Source organism: Gobius niger (assembly GCF_951799975.1).
Source record: "Gobius niger genome assembly, chromosome: 2".
NCBI classification, from domain to species: domain Eukaryota; kingdom Metazoa; phylum Chordata; class Actinopteri; order Gobiiformes; family Gobiidae; genus Gobius; species Gobius niger.
This window is the reverse complement of record NC_136853.1, coordinates 38849577-38867657: the sequence shown is the minus strand read 5'-3', so window position 1 is coordinate 38867657 and position 18081 is coordinate 38849577. Positions and strand designations below refer to the sequence as shown.

General features: G+C 38.8%; 2 protein-coding genes across 2 annotated transcripts; one reads left to right on the top strand and one right to left on the bottom strand.

The window, feature by feature from the left end:
* Positions 1 to 675: 675 nt before the first annotated feature.
* LOC306959544 (ras-related protein Rab-19-like) lies at positions 676 to 6928 on the bottom strand (the record flags this gene model as incomplete). Its single annotated transcript, XM_079551683.1, has 4 exons — positions 676 to 866; positions 1527 to 1630; positions 4080 to 4263; positions 6731 to 6928. 4 exons carry the CDS (start codon positions 6926 to 6928, stop codon positions 687 to 689), a joined length of 666 nt encoding a protein of 221 aa, XP_079407809.1. The 3' UTR covers positions 676 to 686.
* Positions 6929 to 8955: 2027 nt separating this feature from the next.
* LOC306960171 (tetraspanin-8-like) lies at positions 8956 to 16662 on the top strand. The gene is made up of 9 exons (XM_079552533.1): positions 8956 to 9222; positions 9853 to 9918; positions 11669 to 11782; positions 13259 to 13333; positions 13424 to 13522; positions 13588 to 13674; positions 13751 to 13810; positions 13883 to 13966; positions 15222 to 16662. The coding sequence occupies exons 1-9, from the start codon at positions 9142 to 9144 to the stop codon at positions 15324 to 15326; spliced, it is 771 nt and encodes a 256-aa protein (XP_079408659.1). The 5' UTR covers positions 8956 to 9141; the 3' UTR covers positions 15327 to 16662.
* Positions 16663 to 18081: the final 1419 nt, after the last annotated feature.

Sequence of the window (18081 nt, the reverse complement as noted above, 5' to 3'; positions counted from 1 at the left end):
TATGTACTACATAGGTACATTATTACAGAGCACATTACATTGCACCAAATTTAATTTTTACACTACCAATGTATCAAGGTAGTGTAAAATGGGCGACACTACAGCAGTTGAGAATCATTGATTTAGGAGATGTTATGTACAGTAATGTGCACATCATCTTCAAGAGAAAATATTTCCCTTTTTTTCTTCTTGATGTGCATGTTCTTCATTGATTAGTTCTAGTGTAATTGACCAGATGGTCATTGTGCCTCTGGGCAAAACACATCTTGCCCTTTGCCAACTCCATGAAGGGCATCGAGCCTAAAAATCTTACCATTCACCATGTGAATGTTTGGCTGTGGCTTCAACTCATTGATGAAAATGAAGGTAGTCCAAATGAAAAACAAACGTTCTATGGGCATTTGGTCTAGTATTATAATACATAAATAAAAAACAATATCATCTTAAAACTGTAATAGGTGAAAGGTTACAAGTTTTGCTTTTGCTAGCTATTTTTGCAACATTTGTACATTAATTTGTATTGAGTATTTTGGCAATATAACAGAACAACGTTATGGTGCTTTTTCCCACCTCTGTACAATACTTTCTTATTATTGCCTTGCATTGCAGTTTCTGAGGCTGGAATGAGAACAGAAACCTTTTTTTTTTTTTCCTTCATCCTTCAGTCTCCCCGCCGTGTCTGTATTTCAGCAGCATGTTTTTTTCTCTTGCTGTTCAAAGCATGATCCAATGTCTATAGGTTTGGAGTTGGTGCGCAGCAGAGAGTGGGGCGCACTCGTCGGGTCCCCCTGCTGGACGTTAAGCCCATTGCGGGACATCAGCTCTCGTGCCATCATCATGAAAGCTTCTTCTACGTTTTGGCTCTCCTTCAAACAAACACAATGCAGAGGTTAGGTCTTGTGGAGAGATGAAGGAAGACTGATGACTGATGACAGAAAAAATGATAAAGCAAAGCAGAGACACGTGTGCAAAATATGGCTTTCCAGATGAACAAAATACCACACCGACTTCCACACATAATGCTTTGTGTGGTTCAGTGTTCATCTGATTTGCATTGACATGAAAGGAAAGTCCCACTGACATTTCAAAATGGCCCCTACAGCAGTAGATTAAGTGAAGGCCAATTAAACCAAGGCAAACAAGGAACATTTGGGGACTAAAGGGAAATACAGAACAATTATAAAGCAGAAAACATAATATTTCTATTTTGATTGAAATTATCCATTGCAATACGAGCCTAAAATTTGGCATAAATGTTGCCAAAGACGCTGTTAGTCGCTACATTGAGCTTCGAGACTAACTGTGAATTTACACTCTCACAAACATCAGATGAATGTGGAAACTGCGGCTATTTACTTCTGAACATAATGAGCATTTTGCTGGGCTTTTCTTAAATAGATGGACTACTGACCAAGAAATTATTCACACTAATTAAGCGCCTGTATTGCAAAGTGAACATTTTTTTTGCCTAATCTTTTCCACAAAGTAGATCATGTATCAATTATTTTATAAGTTGAAATATTTACCTTTGCAGACGTCTCCAGAGCCGCTAATAAACCTTTGTCTTTTGCCAAAACACAGGCCTCCTGAAACCGAACCTGCCGCTCTTCCTCCAGGTCACATTTGTTACCTGAAGTGGAAATTAGACCGTTTAGTGACTTAAACAAATGTTAAAGAAACTCAAATATCATTGTTTGAACTGTGCAAATGTCATTAATAATGAATAAGACGACTGCATAACACACAAAGATGAGCCAAAAGGTAATTCATGCATGCACAAAGGATTAAATGAAATTAACAATTTAAGACTCTGCAAAAGCATTTATGATAATTACAGTTAATAACCACATCTAGCAACTAAACCGCTGATCATTACTTTGAACAATCAAGGGAGTGAAACGATTGTCTAAGTGACATTACAATAAGGCTATATTCTCTCTTTATTCAGAACACAATATAGGTCCATATAAAAGCAATGGAGAAAAAAAAACAACTTAAAAGATGACTTTATTAATGTTTTGAAAGGTCAATCGGTGTCAAACGTGTAACTGCAGCTTCTATATTAAGCTCGTGAATGGCGGCACTTCGGACTGAAGTGACACCTTTTTGAGTGACAGTACAGGGTTTTAGAGGCAGTTGTGGTGAACAGGTCTGGGCTCATTCTACACATTAGGACATGGCTGGAACATACATGTTTCATTTCATTTTCATCTCCCTACATGTAGGGGGATGAAAATGCATAATTTTAACATTTTTAAACTCCCTTTAGTCCCTTTGAAGCCACAATGCTAGTTATGGTCAGTTTGTGAACCTAATCTCTAGAAGGAAATGTTCAGATTAGAACATTTTGGCTTTTGATTTTGAACAGTCCTTTCAAAAATAATAAATGGCTTCGAAATTACAAATTGCTGTAAAAAACATTTTGGAGTTTGCTGTTATATATATATTTTTTTACATCTTAAAGGAATAGGCCACCGTGTTTTCCATACTGAGATATGTCCTTACCTGAGCTTAGACGATTTTTATGTGTGCGCTCAGTCACACAAAAAGACCAAACATGTTGTTAGCATTTAGCCTCTCCTCCTCTACTCTATGGGGCCAAACGGGTGTAAAGTTAGAAGTGACCAAGATCTTCCACGTTTTAAGGCGTAATAACAGGAGCACTTCGATGTCGGCGCAGTAATATCTTCACTGTGTTCAAGTGCTCCTCAGGTGTTATTACGCCTTACAACATAGTACCCATTTTTATCCGCTTAGAAAACTATACTTGGAACGTGTAACTACTTGCGTAACCATATTTCAAAAGGGAACACGTGGAAGAGCTTGGTCGCTTTGAACTTCACCCCGTTTGGCTCCATAGGAATATGCTGGGAGAGGCTAAATACTTGCCTGGCCTGCCAGACACTCCTCCTTTCTGTTCAGAAGAAGAACCATCATTTCACGATTTGACCCACATCGGTCCAATCACGGACCAAGAAACGGAAACCATCACCTGTCACCACCACGCACTCTTCCAAAACATTAAAGATGACGGCGACCGATACACTGTTTTCTTCTGCTCTTTCGTCTGTTTTAAATCATTTGGAAAATATTAAATCCCTCAAACCGGAGCAAGAAACAGCGTTCAAACAGCGTAAAAAAAAAGGCCGTTTTAGGAAAGGCTTCTTGCCGCTTGTTGCTGCGACGTATCTAGCGTTGCTCTAATTGGTGTCGTTGATGTCGTCTGTCAATCACGCCCACCGGGAAATCGCTGAGATCCTGCTTACTCCCAGACTATGTCTTTGAAATATCTATGAAAAAGCATGTAGTTTGGCCAGGCAAGCTAAATGCTAACAACATCTTTGGTCTTCTTCAACTTTTCCTTTTCAGCTCGTCTAAGCTCAGGTAAGAACATATCTCAGTATGGAAAAACGGTGGCCTGTTCCTTTAAGGGGATTTTTCAGGATTTTTGACATAGGGCCTCATTTCCTAGTTATCCAGAGTGTTGCTGGTACCTGGAGATATTTTTTTTTTGTAATTCATGCAGTTCCTATGTTTGAGAGTTTCATGGCGCTAGGCTAATGCAAGGCTAGCGCATTTGATGTCAGCTAGCCTGCATTAAAAACAGTCTTACACTCCACAGAGCACCTGAGGCAAATCACTTATAACGCCAGACTAACCATATAAATGTCTGTGTCGATAGAATAATTTTTGGAATATAACTGACCTTACATCACATGAATGATCCCATTTTGAGGGACTATTTTCTAGCAGATCACTCCGCCGCTGCGTAGCTTATACAAACACGAAGCAGATGCTGCTCAAATATAAGGTATTTTAAATGCAAAATGGTTAAAATTATTCTATCGACACAGACATTTATATCGTTAGTCTGGCGTTAACTAGGAAATGAGGCCCTATGTCAAAAATCCTGAAATATCCCTTTAACCCACCTCTTTTGCCGATACAAAACATGCATCATCACGGATTTGAGTAAATTCTTGATTCTTTGCCTGCCCTCCTCAGCCTCGGACTAACTTGTGGACTTCACAGTAAGAGGACAGAAAGGTTAAGCTGTATTATAAGACCAATATCATCACCTATTAGGGCCATGACGACATTGGCCGCTCCGCACAGCTCCACCTCTTTGATCCAGTGCTGCACAGAGTCGAAGGTGGTCCTCCGGGTGATGTCGTAGGCGATCAGAGCAGCATGGGCACTGCGGTAGTAACTCTGTGTTATGGTCCGAAACCTCTCCTGGCCCGCTGTGTCCCAAACCTGCATCTGTGTGAGGAGGAAGAGGGAACGCACAAGGACACGGATGTTAGGATGGTAGAAGTCCGTCATGTTCGGGGGCAATTTTATTTGTTCAGAGCCAAAAACTATTTAAAAGTAGAAATTTGTTCAGTTTTGCCTACCTGATCCCGAGCTCTATTTCAATACAACATTACTACAACAGAGAGATAGAGAGAGATACTATTGAAATTTGATCTTCATAATGATACATAGATTATTATCACTTTTGAGTTTGTCCTGTTCAATTAGGCCTGTTTTAACCCCATGTGAACCGGGCACACTTTCTCCAGTTCGGATTTACCCAAATCTAAAAGCTTCTCTACTGGAGCTTACAGCCTATAGGCCAGGGTAACGCCTTGTTTAAAAAACCTACGAAACTGATCGTAACTTTTTAGTTGTCGCCGTGTTTAAGTCACATTTTCGTTGCTTTTTCCTCTTTTTATTGTCTTGTTTTGCAGTTTTTTTCGTTGTCATTTTTTGTTGCTTTCTTTGTCGCTGTTTTGTACTATTTTCGTTCTTTAAAATTGTGTTATTGTCGTTTTTTTTATTGTGTTATTGTTGCTTTTCCGGCACATCAATTGTTGCTCTTTTGTTGCTTCTTTTGTCACTTTTTTGTTGTATTATCGTCACATTTTCGTCACTTTATAATTGTGTTTTTGTCGCTTTTTTATTGTGTTATTGTTGCTTTTTTAGCATGTTTATCGTTGCTCTTTTGTTGCTTCTTTGTCGCTCTTTTATGGCGTCTTTTTTTGTTGCTTTTTCATCACTTTTTACTCGTGTTTGTGTCACTTGTTTATTGTGTTTTTGTCGCTCTTTTGTCACTTTTTTCGCTGTATTTTCATCCTCGTTTTTGACGCTATTTTGACACTTTTTTCAAGAAGCTTTTGGTAATAAACCGGAGAAAATATGCTTGGAGATTACGATTGAAATGCAAATAGAGAAATAAACCACCTGTGTATCCATGTCCTAAGTAAAGATAATTAGATAGCAATATACAATTAAAGATAAATAGATAGATAGAGATAGATAGATATTTTGTATGGTTGAGAGTGAAATTATGTGACTAAAAACCCATCAACACTCCAGAAATGGATTACTATCTTACCATTCAATACTCATTTCAATAATCGAGTGAAAAACATAATTAATTAATGTTATTAGTTGTGGCAGCTCTAAAAGCCCGGCTCATACTGTAAACATCCCCATTTGTTTCAGACTGCGGGTTCCCCATTGGGAGACTCGTCCCAGAGCAACATGACATTGGCACGGAAACAGCTGTCATAGCAACAGCCTGAGACTACACCGTTTACCAACTTAAAGTCAAGTTTCTAGGACACTAACATAATGAGAACAGCAATCCTGAAAGAGCTTTGAACGTGGAATCAGTCGTCTTAATCTACAGCATGCCTTCATCCGACTTTCTCTCGCGGTTCACTTGTGTTTTTTCGGAGAAGATAATGGGGGAAGCTTTTGCCCTGGAGCTATCAAACTGGTTTTACTGCACACAAGACAAAAGAGTGGCTGCAGGGACAGTTAGAGAAACCCTGAATCTTTGTCTTACTTTTCAACCGAGTCTTTCAAGCTCATGGCTCCTGGGGAAAAGGAATAAAAAACACCTTATAACACTGTAATCTACTGTGAAGGAGTCCCTCTCTGATAGCAGGAGATGCTCTAAAAGGCTCTGTCCATCAAATACCTAAGTCTGATCATTATTGTCTGCTTCTAGAAAACAAGCACCAAGGCCATGATCATTATGCCTCACTGATGGATCATAGCAGGGCAGGACAAACCATGTGCGTGTTTGATTTCTGACCTGACAAAAGCCACGGAAACTCGAGGAACCTGTATATTTGGCACATCATGTGATGAAACCAGTTTGTCTTGTTCCAGGCCTAACTGACACAGTAACCAAAGGACACATCACTCTTTATTGACAAAATACAACCCGGAAAAGCCCCCCCCCTCCCCTCCCCTCACGTGTTTTGTTCTGCTTTGGACATGATAAAACTTCTCCATGTTCACTATACAAACTGCATCCTCTTTGTAACTTCCTACAGAAATAATTAGTCAATTTCAGCCACCGCCTTCATAGTATGGTCACCTCATAGCCATTGTTTTCAAACTTTTCACACTACCTCCTGAAATTTCTGGCCTTCCAAAGTACCACCAGGCCTATGTAAGGATGAAATCAGGACTAAGATGTCTAAACCAGAAAACAAGCTTAGTGGCTACATGGAAACTTAAAATGACCCCCTTATGATCTGTATGTTTCTATTGGATTCAAAATATTTGTTGTGAAAAAGATAAAAAGCCACAGTATCAGGGCAAGCCATTACCATATGTTAGAAAGTGACAACCTGAGCATGAACTGTAGCAACCCCACATTAACATTTTAATGAAATACTTGTCTATTTGCATCTTAACCAAGACATAGATTGCTGTTTCTATATCTTACCTTGACTTTCTTCCCTTCAATATCCAGTGTCCGCACAGTGAAGTCCACTCCGATCGTGTTTTGTTGCTTTTCTGAAAAAACTCCAGATTTGAAGTTTTGCACCACGCACGTTTTGCCCACGTTCGAGTCCCCGATGAGGATGACTTTGAACAGAAAATCAAAAACGTCATCATGCTCTGGTCCGGGGGTCTGCTGCATCCTGGAGGTCGCACTCCCCTCGTGGACGGGGCTCGTTATAGGAGAAATGTCGTTTTCTGCAGATAACAAGAAGGACGTGCCATAGGACGATGTTGGCACAGTCACCAATTTAGACGCGTGAAATGTGGATCTTCGGGCACTTCAGTTCTTCAGTTTTCTCTCCAGCAGCTTAAGGTGAGTTACATCTTCCTTCCCTGCCTTTTAAACCCTTTAATCGACTCCCCTGTTTTTCTCGTTACGTCAATCTTCCCTTCATTAGTTTCGATTATTATTATTTTTTAAATAAAAGACAATGGTTTATCTCGGATCGCTCGTGCGGTTCCGTTTCACTCTCAACCACTTCCCTTTCACCTGACACCTGTTTCGAGGACAGCAGCCCCGCCCAGGAGACAAACAGTGAGGCATCCTGGGAAATGTAGTGACCTGCAGCTGGAGCGGATCGAAATTCTACCCTTGGATGTGGCGCGCGCAAGACCGATAGACTATTTGCAATAGTTTTGCTTGGTGTAGGGAAAAAGTAGGCTGCCTATATTGAACCCCCGAGGTCATATTTGTATCCCCTTTCTAATTAAGTGCATCGAAAGCATCTGTCAGTGCATGTGTTACAATAGCTCTATGCATGCAAGATAACAGTTTGTCAAATATTATCTTATTGCATTAAAATCCACATTTTAATTATATTTAATTGGTCCAATTTGGGGACACAGTGACCTATATTGAACCAGGCCAATCCCAATATTGGACCACATGTAAAACTGTGTATAATTAAGCCTGAGCAAATCAAAATGGGATGAAATACTTTCGCACTTACTCACAGCACACACATCTACAATCCTAACCTGTAACTGTTTATCCTGTTCCCCCCTTGTATGTGTTGTATGAATGTTTTGTCTCAACTGGCATTTTGCCTGAAGAAGGTTGGAACTATTTTTGCAAGGTCGGGAGTGTGCGGTAAGTATTGTTATTTTTACTCATTTCAACTGGCAATTAAAATGTGTATTTAATTTAATAATTAATTTAAGGTACTACTTTATTTTACAGGGCAACAATTTATGTTACACTACCCATGATACATGTACCTACCTAAATTGAGTAAAGTGTAATTTTATAACAATGTGTAATAAGTTGTACCTATGGGTTGGATACACAATGGAATAATATGTACTTGTAGCTTGTAGGCCTACATAACGTCATAAGACACAAGTCTAACTCTAGCCCTAACCTAAAGCCCTAACCCTAAGGGTCTTGTGTCCTATTACATGATGTACTTACAAAGTACTAATATAAGTTATTCCATTGTGTACGTACTATAGGTACAAGTTATTGCAGAGCTCATTACATTGTGCTAAATTTAGTTGGTACAACGTATCATGGTAGTGTAAAATAAAGCTATACCCTTATGGGAAAGATAGCCTACAGTGTACACAATGGAATAACTTGTATTTGTACTTTGTAGGTACATCATTTAATAGGACACGAGGCCCTTAAGGTTAGGGCTTAAGGTTAGAGTTAGAGTTATGTCTTATTTCATTATGTACCCACAAACTCCAAATACATATTATTCCATTATGTCTAACCCATAGGTACAAGATATTACACATTGTTACAGAGCTCATACCATTGTACTAAATTTAGTTAGGTACAGTGTTTCAAGGGTACTATAAAAGTGTTCCTTTTATAACTTTATCTGGCAAACAGCCTAATCAAAGTTACAAATGCATTAATAAGTACAATAGAGCCTAACTAGCCTATTCTAAACAAAAATAATAATAAAAAATTATATGCCCCTCATGCTTTAATGGAGATTATTTGATTGTTTGACCACGCGACTGATTATTATTATTATTATTATTATTATTATTATTATTATTATTATTATTATTATTATTATTATTATTATTATTATTATTATTATTATTATATTTTTTACAATTTATGGGCTGCCGAAAACCCAAACACTGTATATTTGTAGTTCCACAAACGCGGTGTCCTTGTTGTGATGCTGCGATTTCCTCTTTGCGCTCCGGCCCCTGAACGCCTCGGAGGCTGATCGTCCCGCGCATCATCGCCGTGACGCGCGTCGTGCTCCTGTGCATATCTAGATAGATGTCCTCCTCATCCTCGCTCGCCCATAGCCTCGTCTTTCTTGTTGCTGTTGTGGTGGATTTTCGGCGCACATAACGGCGCTCTGCAGAGAAGAAAGACGCGGCAGCATGCAGCACAGCGCCGTGGTCGTGGTGGCGGACAAAACCAGCCTCAAAAGGCCCTTTATCTTCGCAAATGCTGTCAACATGGTAGGCTGGGTTCGTTTGACTTGTTTTCAGTGATGTGCACGGCTGATGTAGGCCTGTCTGGCTCACTATCTTTGTCAAGATGGTAAAGATCAACTCCAAATGCTCTTCCAATGATACCGCGCTTGCCTTTTACGCATTGGTAAACGTCTGTGCCATGTAATGTTGACGCGCAGGGAACCTAACAAGCAAAAAAACTTCCATATGTAACGTTTGTGTATCCGTGTAAAAAGAAATCTCGTTGTGGAAGCCAGGCTAAAGCTAGTAAATGTCCAGGCTGTGCAGTCAATAATAGTCTTCCTGGCGCGACCTCTCTCAAACAAGGCTATGCAATATTTATATTCCCCACGGACCACTGCGTGTCCACAGCCACATGCAGGGAAGCTCACGCGCTAGCATCGCAGTGATTTTGCTCAACCAACTCTCATTGCAGTTATTTATACTTTTTAACTATGGACTGGGCTGCTTGTATATGGACTTGCAAGCAGGAGATGGCTTTGAGTGCACATAGTGATTTTTAATGATTATTTTTCCTCTAAGCAATACATTTTGGTTCACTCATAGACAGATAATAATCATGTCTACTGGATGGTGTACTATGTGCCTGAAATATGTGTATTTTCTCTCTTACAGGCATTATGTTTCTTTATGCTGACAACAACAGTGGCTTGGCACAAAGATGTAATACAAGCTGGCCAAGTAAGTAGGCTCAACTGTCTATTACTACAATGTACAGTGGTAGTTGTTACTGATACACTTATAGCCTTTACATTGACTAGAGAAACAAGCAATGTGCAGTGAACGAGCCAGAACACAAAACAACACAATAATCCGGTTTAAATACTATGCGAGGGATTGTCCTTAATAAGGAGAAGTAAATCTATGTGTTAGATATTCCTAGGGCTGGGCGATATGGACCAAAAGTCAAATCTCGATATATTTAGGTTGGATATCGATATACGATATATATCCCGATATTTTTTCCGCAAAGTGAGAGCTGTGAAATGAAATGTTAAGTCAAAGTCAAAGCCAAATACGAGTAGTTTTATTGAAAACTCACTATACAATGTACATAAACACGGTATAACAAAGCGCCATATGGTGCACATTTAAATAAATAAAAAAATCTTGGATAAAATAGCCTATAAAACAACATAGGTCAATCTTTTTCTGAGGGCAGCATTTATATATAAAGAGATAACAGAATAAAGTGCTCAGTTTAAGATTTTTTCAGCTTGAGAATACCTGTTTCTTTATGTTAATGTAGTAGCTTATCTGAATTTGAAATATCCCGATATTCGCAATATGGGCTAATTCCATATCTCATTTAGCCTGGCTAACACCAGACTAAAATCACAAGTGATATTTAGTCTGGGGACCACCAATTCATTTTCTCGTAGGAGAGGTGTGGTTTACGATCGTCCATACTCGTTTATTGGGCGATACGAAAAAGAAAAAAAAAGTCTATCATGCGTCTGCACGTAGCCATGGCCAATCGTATCATCGTATCCAATGATGTATGACGTACCCGCTGTAAACTTTCGAGCTAAACTATTTAGAACACTTGATAGAAAAATACCACTGTGTCTGCTGCTGTCATGTTGGATCTGTAAATAAACTTTTTTTTTTAAAATCCGTAAATAAACTACAAGCTTCCGTATATCGAATAGCGCGTCATCGTCTTGCGTCCCTCCTCGCTCTGTGATTGGTTCCCAAATCCACCGGAAAATTTGGGCCATGGTCCCCAGGCTAGTGTGCAGTTCGAAATAATTGGAGCGCACACAGCAGCATGGCGTTAGCCAGGTTATATCTCATTTAAAAATATATAAATATATATTAATTATCAATATATTGCCCAGCCCTAGATATTGCTGTATTTATGTAATAGGAAGACTGAAATTACTCAAATAAAAATCAAGCAACCCATGTATAAAGTACAAAGATACAATTCATACCACACCATCATGTAGCAAAAATAGAATATACAATATCATGAGAAAACATGCATGAGCCCCGTGTGTGCCGTCCCGGCCAAATAAACAAATGAATTTAATAAAGTATCAGGTCCTGTAGTGCATTTCCCCCCCTGTAACAACTTTACAGTGGTTACATCAGAATCTGTTTAGCATTTAGCAAAAGGTCATAGATAAAATATGCTTAAAATGGCAACCTTTTCATATAATGTTTATGTGTCTTGACTATAGACTTCGGTTCTATTTATAGTATGTTCATAACCGTGTCATTTAGAGCCTAAGATCCTTAGGGACAGTCGTGTCAATGGGGGGCAGTTAATCCCAAAAGCTAACACAGAGCCATAACATCCACAGTCACACGCAGACTCTCTTTTTTCACATGTATGTTTGTAACTGGACCGTAAAAGAAAGCCATGTCACATAAATGCATCATATGGACCACCACGCCCTGACAGTGGGTCTCTCTGCCTCCTCAGCTGGTGTCCAGTGCCTCTGTGGTGATCATGTACATTTTGGAGGTGGGGTGCATGCTGCTGTCTCTGCTCGGCGTCCTGGGGGCCTGCTGGGGCAAGAGATGGTGCTTGATACTGGTACAAACTTCTCTATGCATTTGTAACTTCGAGGGCTGTATAATATGGGGGAAATGATGTGATTGTATTTTATTTATTTTTCATTTACCATTTACCATTTATTTTTCAAATCAAGATTAAGTTTTAAGATTCTCAATTCTGGAGCATTAACACTTGAGAAAATACCAAAACATGAGCTTCTTCAAGTTTAAGGAGCAGGGGGGTTTTGTTTTTTTGGTATGTATTTTTTATGAAAAAATAGGCATTCTAATTTTATGAAACAATTGCTTAATTTGACCGTAATTCTGGATTTTCTCAGATGATGATATAATTGGACCTAACTGACTGTATTGTTCAGCATAATCATGAATTCAGGGTTTCTACAGGCCAAATTTAATGCTTTTTAATGACATTTTGAGGAGGATTCTTGATATAATATTGAGCAAAAGGTTGTCAAAACTGCTGCTGAATTAGTTTTGAATGATAGTTTTTTTTGGTGTTTTATGAATGTGTGTAGCAAAAATAGTTTGGCAATTTCATCGTGTTGGTATTTTCCAAGAAATTTAGATTAATGCCAGTCTGATAACAATTTCCGTATTGCTTGTAAAGGAGTACTAAGTAACTTGTTTACCTTAATAAATCCTTTCCGTCGTCCCTCTGGGGGTAATACAAGTGTTAATGGGATGATTGGAGAGTCTTTCATCTCCCCTGGTGTCTCCGGCCAGAAAACCACAATTGCAACTTCGCTGCCACCGGGTTGGAGGCCCCAATACACACTAATGGAATCACAAAGAAGAAGCTAACAGGCTAACGGGGAAAGCTAACTGTGGGCTAGCGCCACTTAAACAGTATTTACAGCCAAGCTTGAGTGAAAAAAAATGTATCTCCATTGTGTAATTGGATGTACAATATCCCTCTCTCCCTTTGTCTTTTCTGTCAGCGTAGTATTTCCTCTCACGGACAATTAATGAGTTAAAAAATCGCAACAGGCTACGACACCTGCAGCTGCGCTTATGGCCTCTAGGGGCATGAGCTACTTAGGGCTGCTTTAAATACATTTTTGTGACTTTAACCTCTTAAGCCCCACCTTAACCAGTTCGACTTCACCTAAATCTGAAAGCTTCTTGAAAAAAGTGTCAAAATAGCGAGAAAATTAGATGGAAATGAGGATGAAAACGCAGCAAAAAAAAGCATCAAAAGAGCAACAAAACAGGTGACAAAAAGTGATGAAAAAGCAACAAACATACACAGAAAAAGTGACGACAAACGCGAAATCTTAGATCAGTTTTGTAGGTCTTAGCTTTACACTGGCATATAGGCTAAAGCTCCAGTCGGGAAGCTTTTAGATTCAGGTAAAGCCGAACAGGAAAAAATGTGCTGTGTAGATCATAATTGCTTGAAATATTTCCATTTCTGTGTTAAATCCATGCTATGTGAGCTTCTGTCTTCACTTCCTGTAGATTTCTTTGTAATCAGCACTTGTTTTTCTTCTCGCAGTTTGCAGCTGGGATGGCCGCAGCCAGTCAAACAATTATTGTCAAAACAGCATTAAGTTATCAAGAGATTTATGAGGTAAAGCACAATCCGCTTCCATGTCCAGATGAAGATTTGTACAAAAATATCAGCCGTACAATAAGCCGACATCGATTTTTCCCTTTTCAGAAAGTGGTGGTTCGAGAAGAGACCAAACTGCTGTCGATGATGCCTTTGAGTGGAACCAACAAAGGAAACAGGACTCTGATCTACAGCATACAAGCACACGTGAGACTTGAAATATTGTACTTTTGAATAATGAGGCCTGAAAACTCACTCTGTTTGATTTGTAGTTCAAATGCTGTGGTCTTGTGGATGGATATAAAGACTGGGGCTCCACCATCCCAGTGTCCTGTAACTGTCAGTATCCAGGCAAATGTGTAAGTGATCATGCTTCTCATTGATAATATTAGTTTTTGGCTTGTCTTTTTAAATCGGCTTTTTGTTTGTGCACAGATTCGACTACGGGGCAGTGCTACACTTGGAGCCCCGAAGAATGTTTATGTGTATCAAGAGGTAATGGCTTCATGATTATGTGTTTAAAATGACACATTCGGATTCATAAAACAATCTTTTATATATCCGCAGCCTTGTTTACCAATCTACGTTTCCGCTCTGAAACGAGGATTCACATTATCGACAGGGATACGATTTGGCAGTGGAGTCTTTTGGGTATGTGCGTCTGTGCTGACTGATGTAACACATTTATGTACGGACTATGTTTGTAGGTTGCACTCTTAATGGTAGGGATGCACCGATGCCACTTTTTCTAAAACCAGTACGAGTACTTGATTTAAGAACATGCCGATACCGAACACCGATACGAGGACAAGGCATTTTCTTTCGCATACTTTTTGATGTGAATAGATGGTTTATAGACTGACTTTTTCAGAGCAGATTGGTTAGTAATTAGTTAATTCACTCATTTACATTTCTTGAGTAAGGCAGACTACACCTTTAAGAGAAGTTATTTCAGAATTAAACAGATGGCATTTAAAAAAAATAAAATAAAAATATTATTAACATTTTTTATTGCACTTCTCGTGTGTTTATAGCAACTTAGCGATTAGCCTACAGCATTTTAATTGTTTTGCTGCAGCTTATTTTCGTCCAATATGGACATGCTCTTTAGTTTGGATTTTCTGAGAGTACCTTTTAGTCGCTGGGTTTTTTCAGATGAATAAGCCCCTGGGTGTTAGCCGTGAGTGTTAGCCGTGAGTTAGCAGCTAGTTTAGCCTCATTAGCAACATTAGCCTGTATCTTGTAAACACTGCAGACGCTGCAGCACAACATTTAGCTCTGGTTAAATCCAGCACAGACTCTGATTTAGGGAGTGCCGTCTGTAATAAAGTCAGCTCTATGTGGAATATTGTATTTCCACTAAAGAATTCTCCAGTTTGTTGCTATTTTCACTCCTCAGTGGAGAGGAGCGTCCCAAGCGCGGGCCACACGTCAAGTGGTATCGGTTTATGGTAATGAGCACGAGTATGAGTACAAGCATGTGGTATCGGCCCGATACCCGATACTGGCATCGGTGCATCCTTACTTACTGGTTTGAGCACACGTTGCTCACTCTAAAGTTAAGAAGTTTTCAGTCTGTCACTATTTGGGATTTGGATTGGGGACACGTACAGGGAGACCTTTAAAGAGATATTTCAGGATTTTTGACATAGGAGTGAGACCCTCATTCCTAGTTGTCTAGAGTGATTTCTGGAGATTTTTATTTTTATTCATGTGTTTTTAATGCAGGCTACTAGCATAGACATGCGCTAGCCTAGCACCATTAAACTCTTCAAATAAAAGGACTGCATGAATTAAAAAAAAAAAATCAACAACACTCTGGATAACTAGGAAATGAGGCCTATGTCAAAAATCCTGAAATATCCCTTTAATGCGCAAAGCATTATTGAAGCTCTTTTGTCTCCAGGCTGTGCTGATGGTGATGAGTATCCAGCTGATGGTGCAGTTCAAGAGGAAAGAAGACTTCATCGCTCTCCTTCAGTCAAACAGATATGTGCCCGGAGCCTTCTAGTTGACTCTGCATTTTTAAACACGATGTAAACTACTAGCAGCTGACTTTGTTTTGATTTGCACATTTAACACATTATGCTGTATGCAAAATCTGGCTGTTCCGCAACACAATTTACTTTTCTACACCTACGTATAATTGCATGCATCCGATTGATATTAAGCTACATGCATATGCCAATTTTAAGTATTTTTTAGGCTTTTTTTTTCTCTGTGAAACGCATCTTTGTTCAATAAGACCAAAAACCAAAGTTATTGCCACCATATGGAAATATTATTAACAGAATCAATGTTGTGGCACTTTGTACGAATATTTACTGGAATATAGTAACTCCAAATCTTGCCTGCGATGGTTTAATGAAGTGCTGCTCTGTGTATTTGTAACAGATGAACATCTCAGTGACTGCAGTAATGTACCAGGTGTAACCTCATGAATCGTTAGGCTGTGCAGGGGCCTCTCAATGGCTGCAGTTTTGTATTATAAGGTACAATGTCATATATGCCCCATAAGTTGTTTGATCAAGCTACTATATATCCAACATATTGTATATTTTAAGTACGCAGCATTTGAAATGTTTCTTTTCTTTTGGTGAAGGTCAGTGCATTAAATTAATGTTATCTCCTTATTGCTTTTGATAAGTCTTACAGTCTAAAAGAACAGAAACTATTTCTAATCACAATTTTATATATATATATATGAAAAAATGTCATGCACTGAACTATCACCACTTGAAATAAACATTCATATCTTTATATGATATCCAACTGCAGTGTTTACAGTGTGTGAGAATTGTCTTAATTATAAAGCAATATGCTATGGGGCTCTGACAGAGGAATGAGTTAAAAGCTGAATGTTCAAATGCATTGTTATGCATAGTGTATATTTAAAGCACATTTACCGAAGCTTCAGGGTTTTCCATTTGGTTGCACATTGCGTAGACATCAAGTTATTTACTTTAACACAAGAAAGGGTTTGTATATATCTGGTTCTATTGTCTGGAGATTTCTGATGAGGCCACTGCAGTCAGACTAGAGGCAAGTGTTAGCAGAGAGTTTGCAGGATTCTTGACTGCAGTGACACCTAAGCCACTCTCACCAAAGTAGCCTTTCTGCCACTATGCTTACTGCTGCATGAGCTGCCTGCAGTTGAAATGGCTCTTTGACAAACGACAAAACCGTCAGATTTCTTCAATGTGAAAACAGCTGTTCCAATGTCTACTTGTGCACTTTAACCATTATGGCCTATTCTATTGTATTATGGTGTCGCAAAGTGTATCATTTTAGTCACACACTGTTTTTGTTTAATTTGATGTAATATTTTGTAAATATGATAAATAAAGATGTACCTCTTGTTCCTTTCACATTTCTGTAGTTCTTGAATATTACATCAAATGGAAAAATATACTCCTCTTACTTATTGTCCTTATTTCCTAAAATACGAGTTAATACACTGACCTCTTGTGGTGTAACAACTTGTCTTAGGTTGTAGTAAGAACATTTAATTCCATTTCTGTTTGGGATGAAGGGCGACAAGCAACAGTGGATCTGATTCAAGAACCATTCACTCAACAAGCAAAACCAACCATTTCCATAACAATATTTCTAGAAAAGTCTTAATTCTGTATGAAAGTGTTGAAGTGACATTGACCAGAAAATATAGACCCAAATAAACGTAATAGGCTATAATATATTTAGTTGGATCACCTTTAGCTTTGGTGTTGTTTTGATAAGCGTCTGCGATGTCAATAGATCCAGTGTTGCATACATTTTTTACCAAGATCTTGTATTGATGATGGGGGAGTGTGACCACTGTGCAAAAGCCTTCTCCAGCATATCTCAAAGATTCTCTAAGGGGTTAACCTCTTAAATCCCACCTGCACCAAGCACATTTTCTCCAGTTTGGCTTTACCCAAATCTAACAGCTTAAAATAAAAAAGAAGCATCAAAATAGCAACAAAAATGTGCCGGCAAATAAAAAAAAAAGGGACAAAAACACATCAAAAAGTGCAGAAAACATGGCAAAAACGTAACAAAAAAAGCAATGAAAAAGCAACAAAAACATGACAAAAAAGTGACACAAAAATGTTGCAAAAAAGCCACAAAAATGTAGCAAAAACAACAAAAACACAACCAAAAAAGCAATGAAAAGGCAACAACAATACGTAAAGCGACTATCCGGAGTTTAAAAATGTTAAAACTAAGAATTTTCCTCCCCCTACATGTTCCAGCCATGTCCTAATGTGTAGAATGAGCCCAGAAGTATTCGCCACAACTGCCTCTAAAATCCTGCACTGTCACTCAAAAAGTTGTTACTTCGGGTCCAAAGTGCCATCATGCACGAGCTTAGTATAGAAACTGCAGTTACACATTTTAGTGGACTGTAAATTAAACTGGACCAAACATATAGAAATGATAGGGGTAAAAATGGCACGTGCGATCTCAATGATAAAAAGATACAAGCACTGTCTTACACAGCAATCTACAAAACTAATCACACAAGCGCTGGTACTGTCCTACTTGGACTATTGTCCAACAGTCTGGTCAAATGCAACATCTGAAGGGATAAAAACCTTACAAGTAGTACAGAACCGAGCAGCACGAATGGTGCTAGGCTGTGACTACATGACAAGCACAAAAGAAATGCTGAGTAAACTAAAATGGTTGTCAGTGAAAAACAGACTCTTGTACTCTCTGTTATCCTAAGTAAAAAGTATTATGTCGACTAGATGTCCAAAAATCACGTATGAAAATCTCCTGTT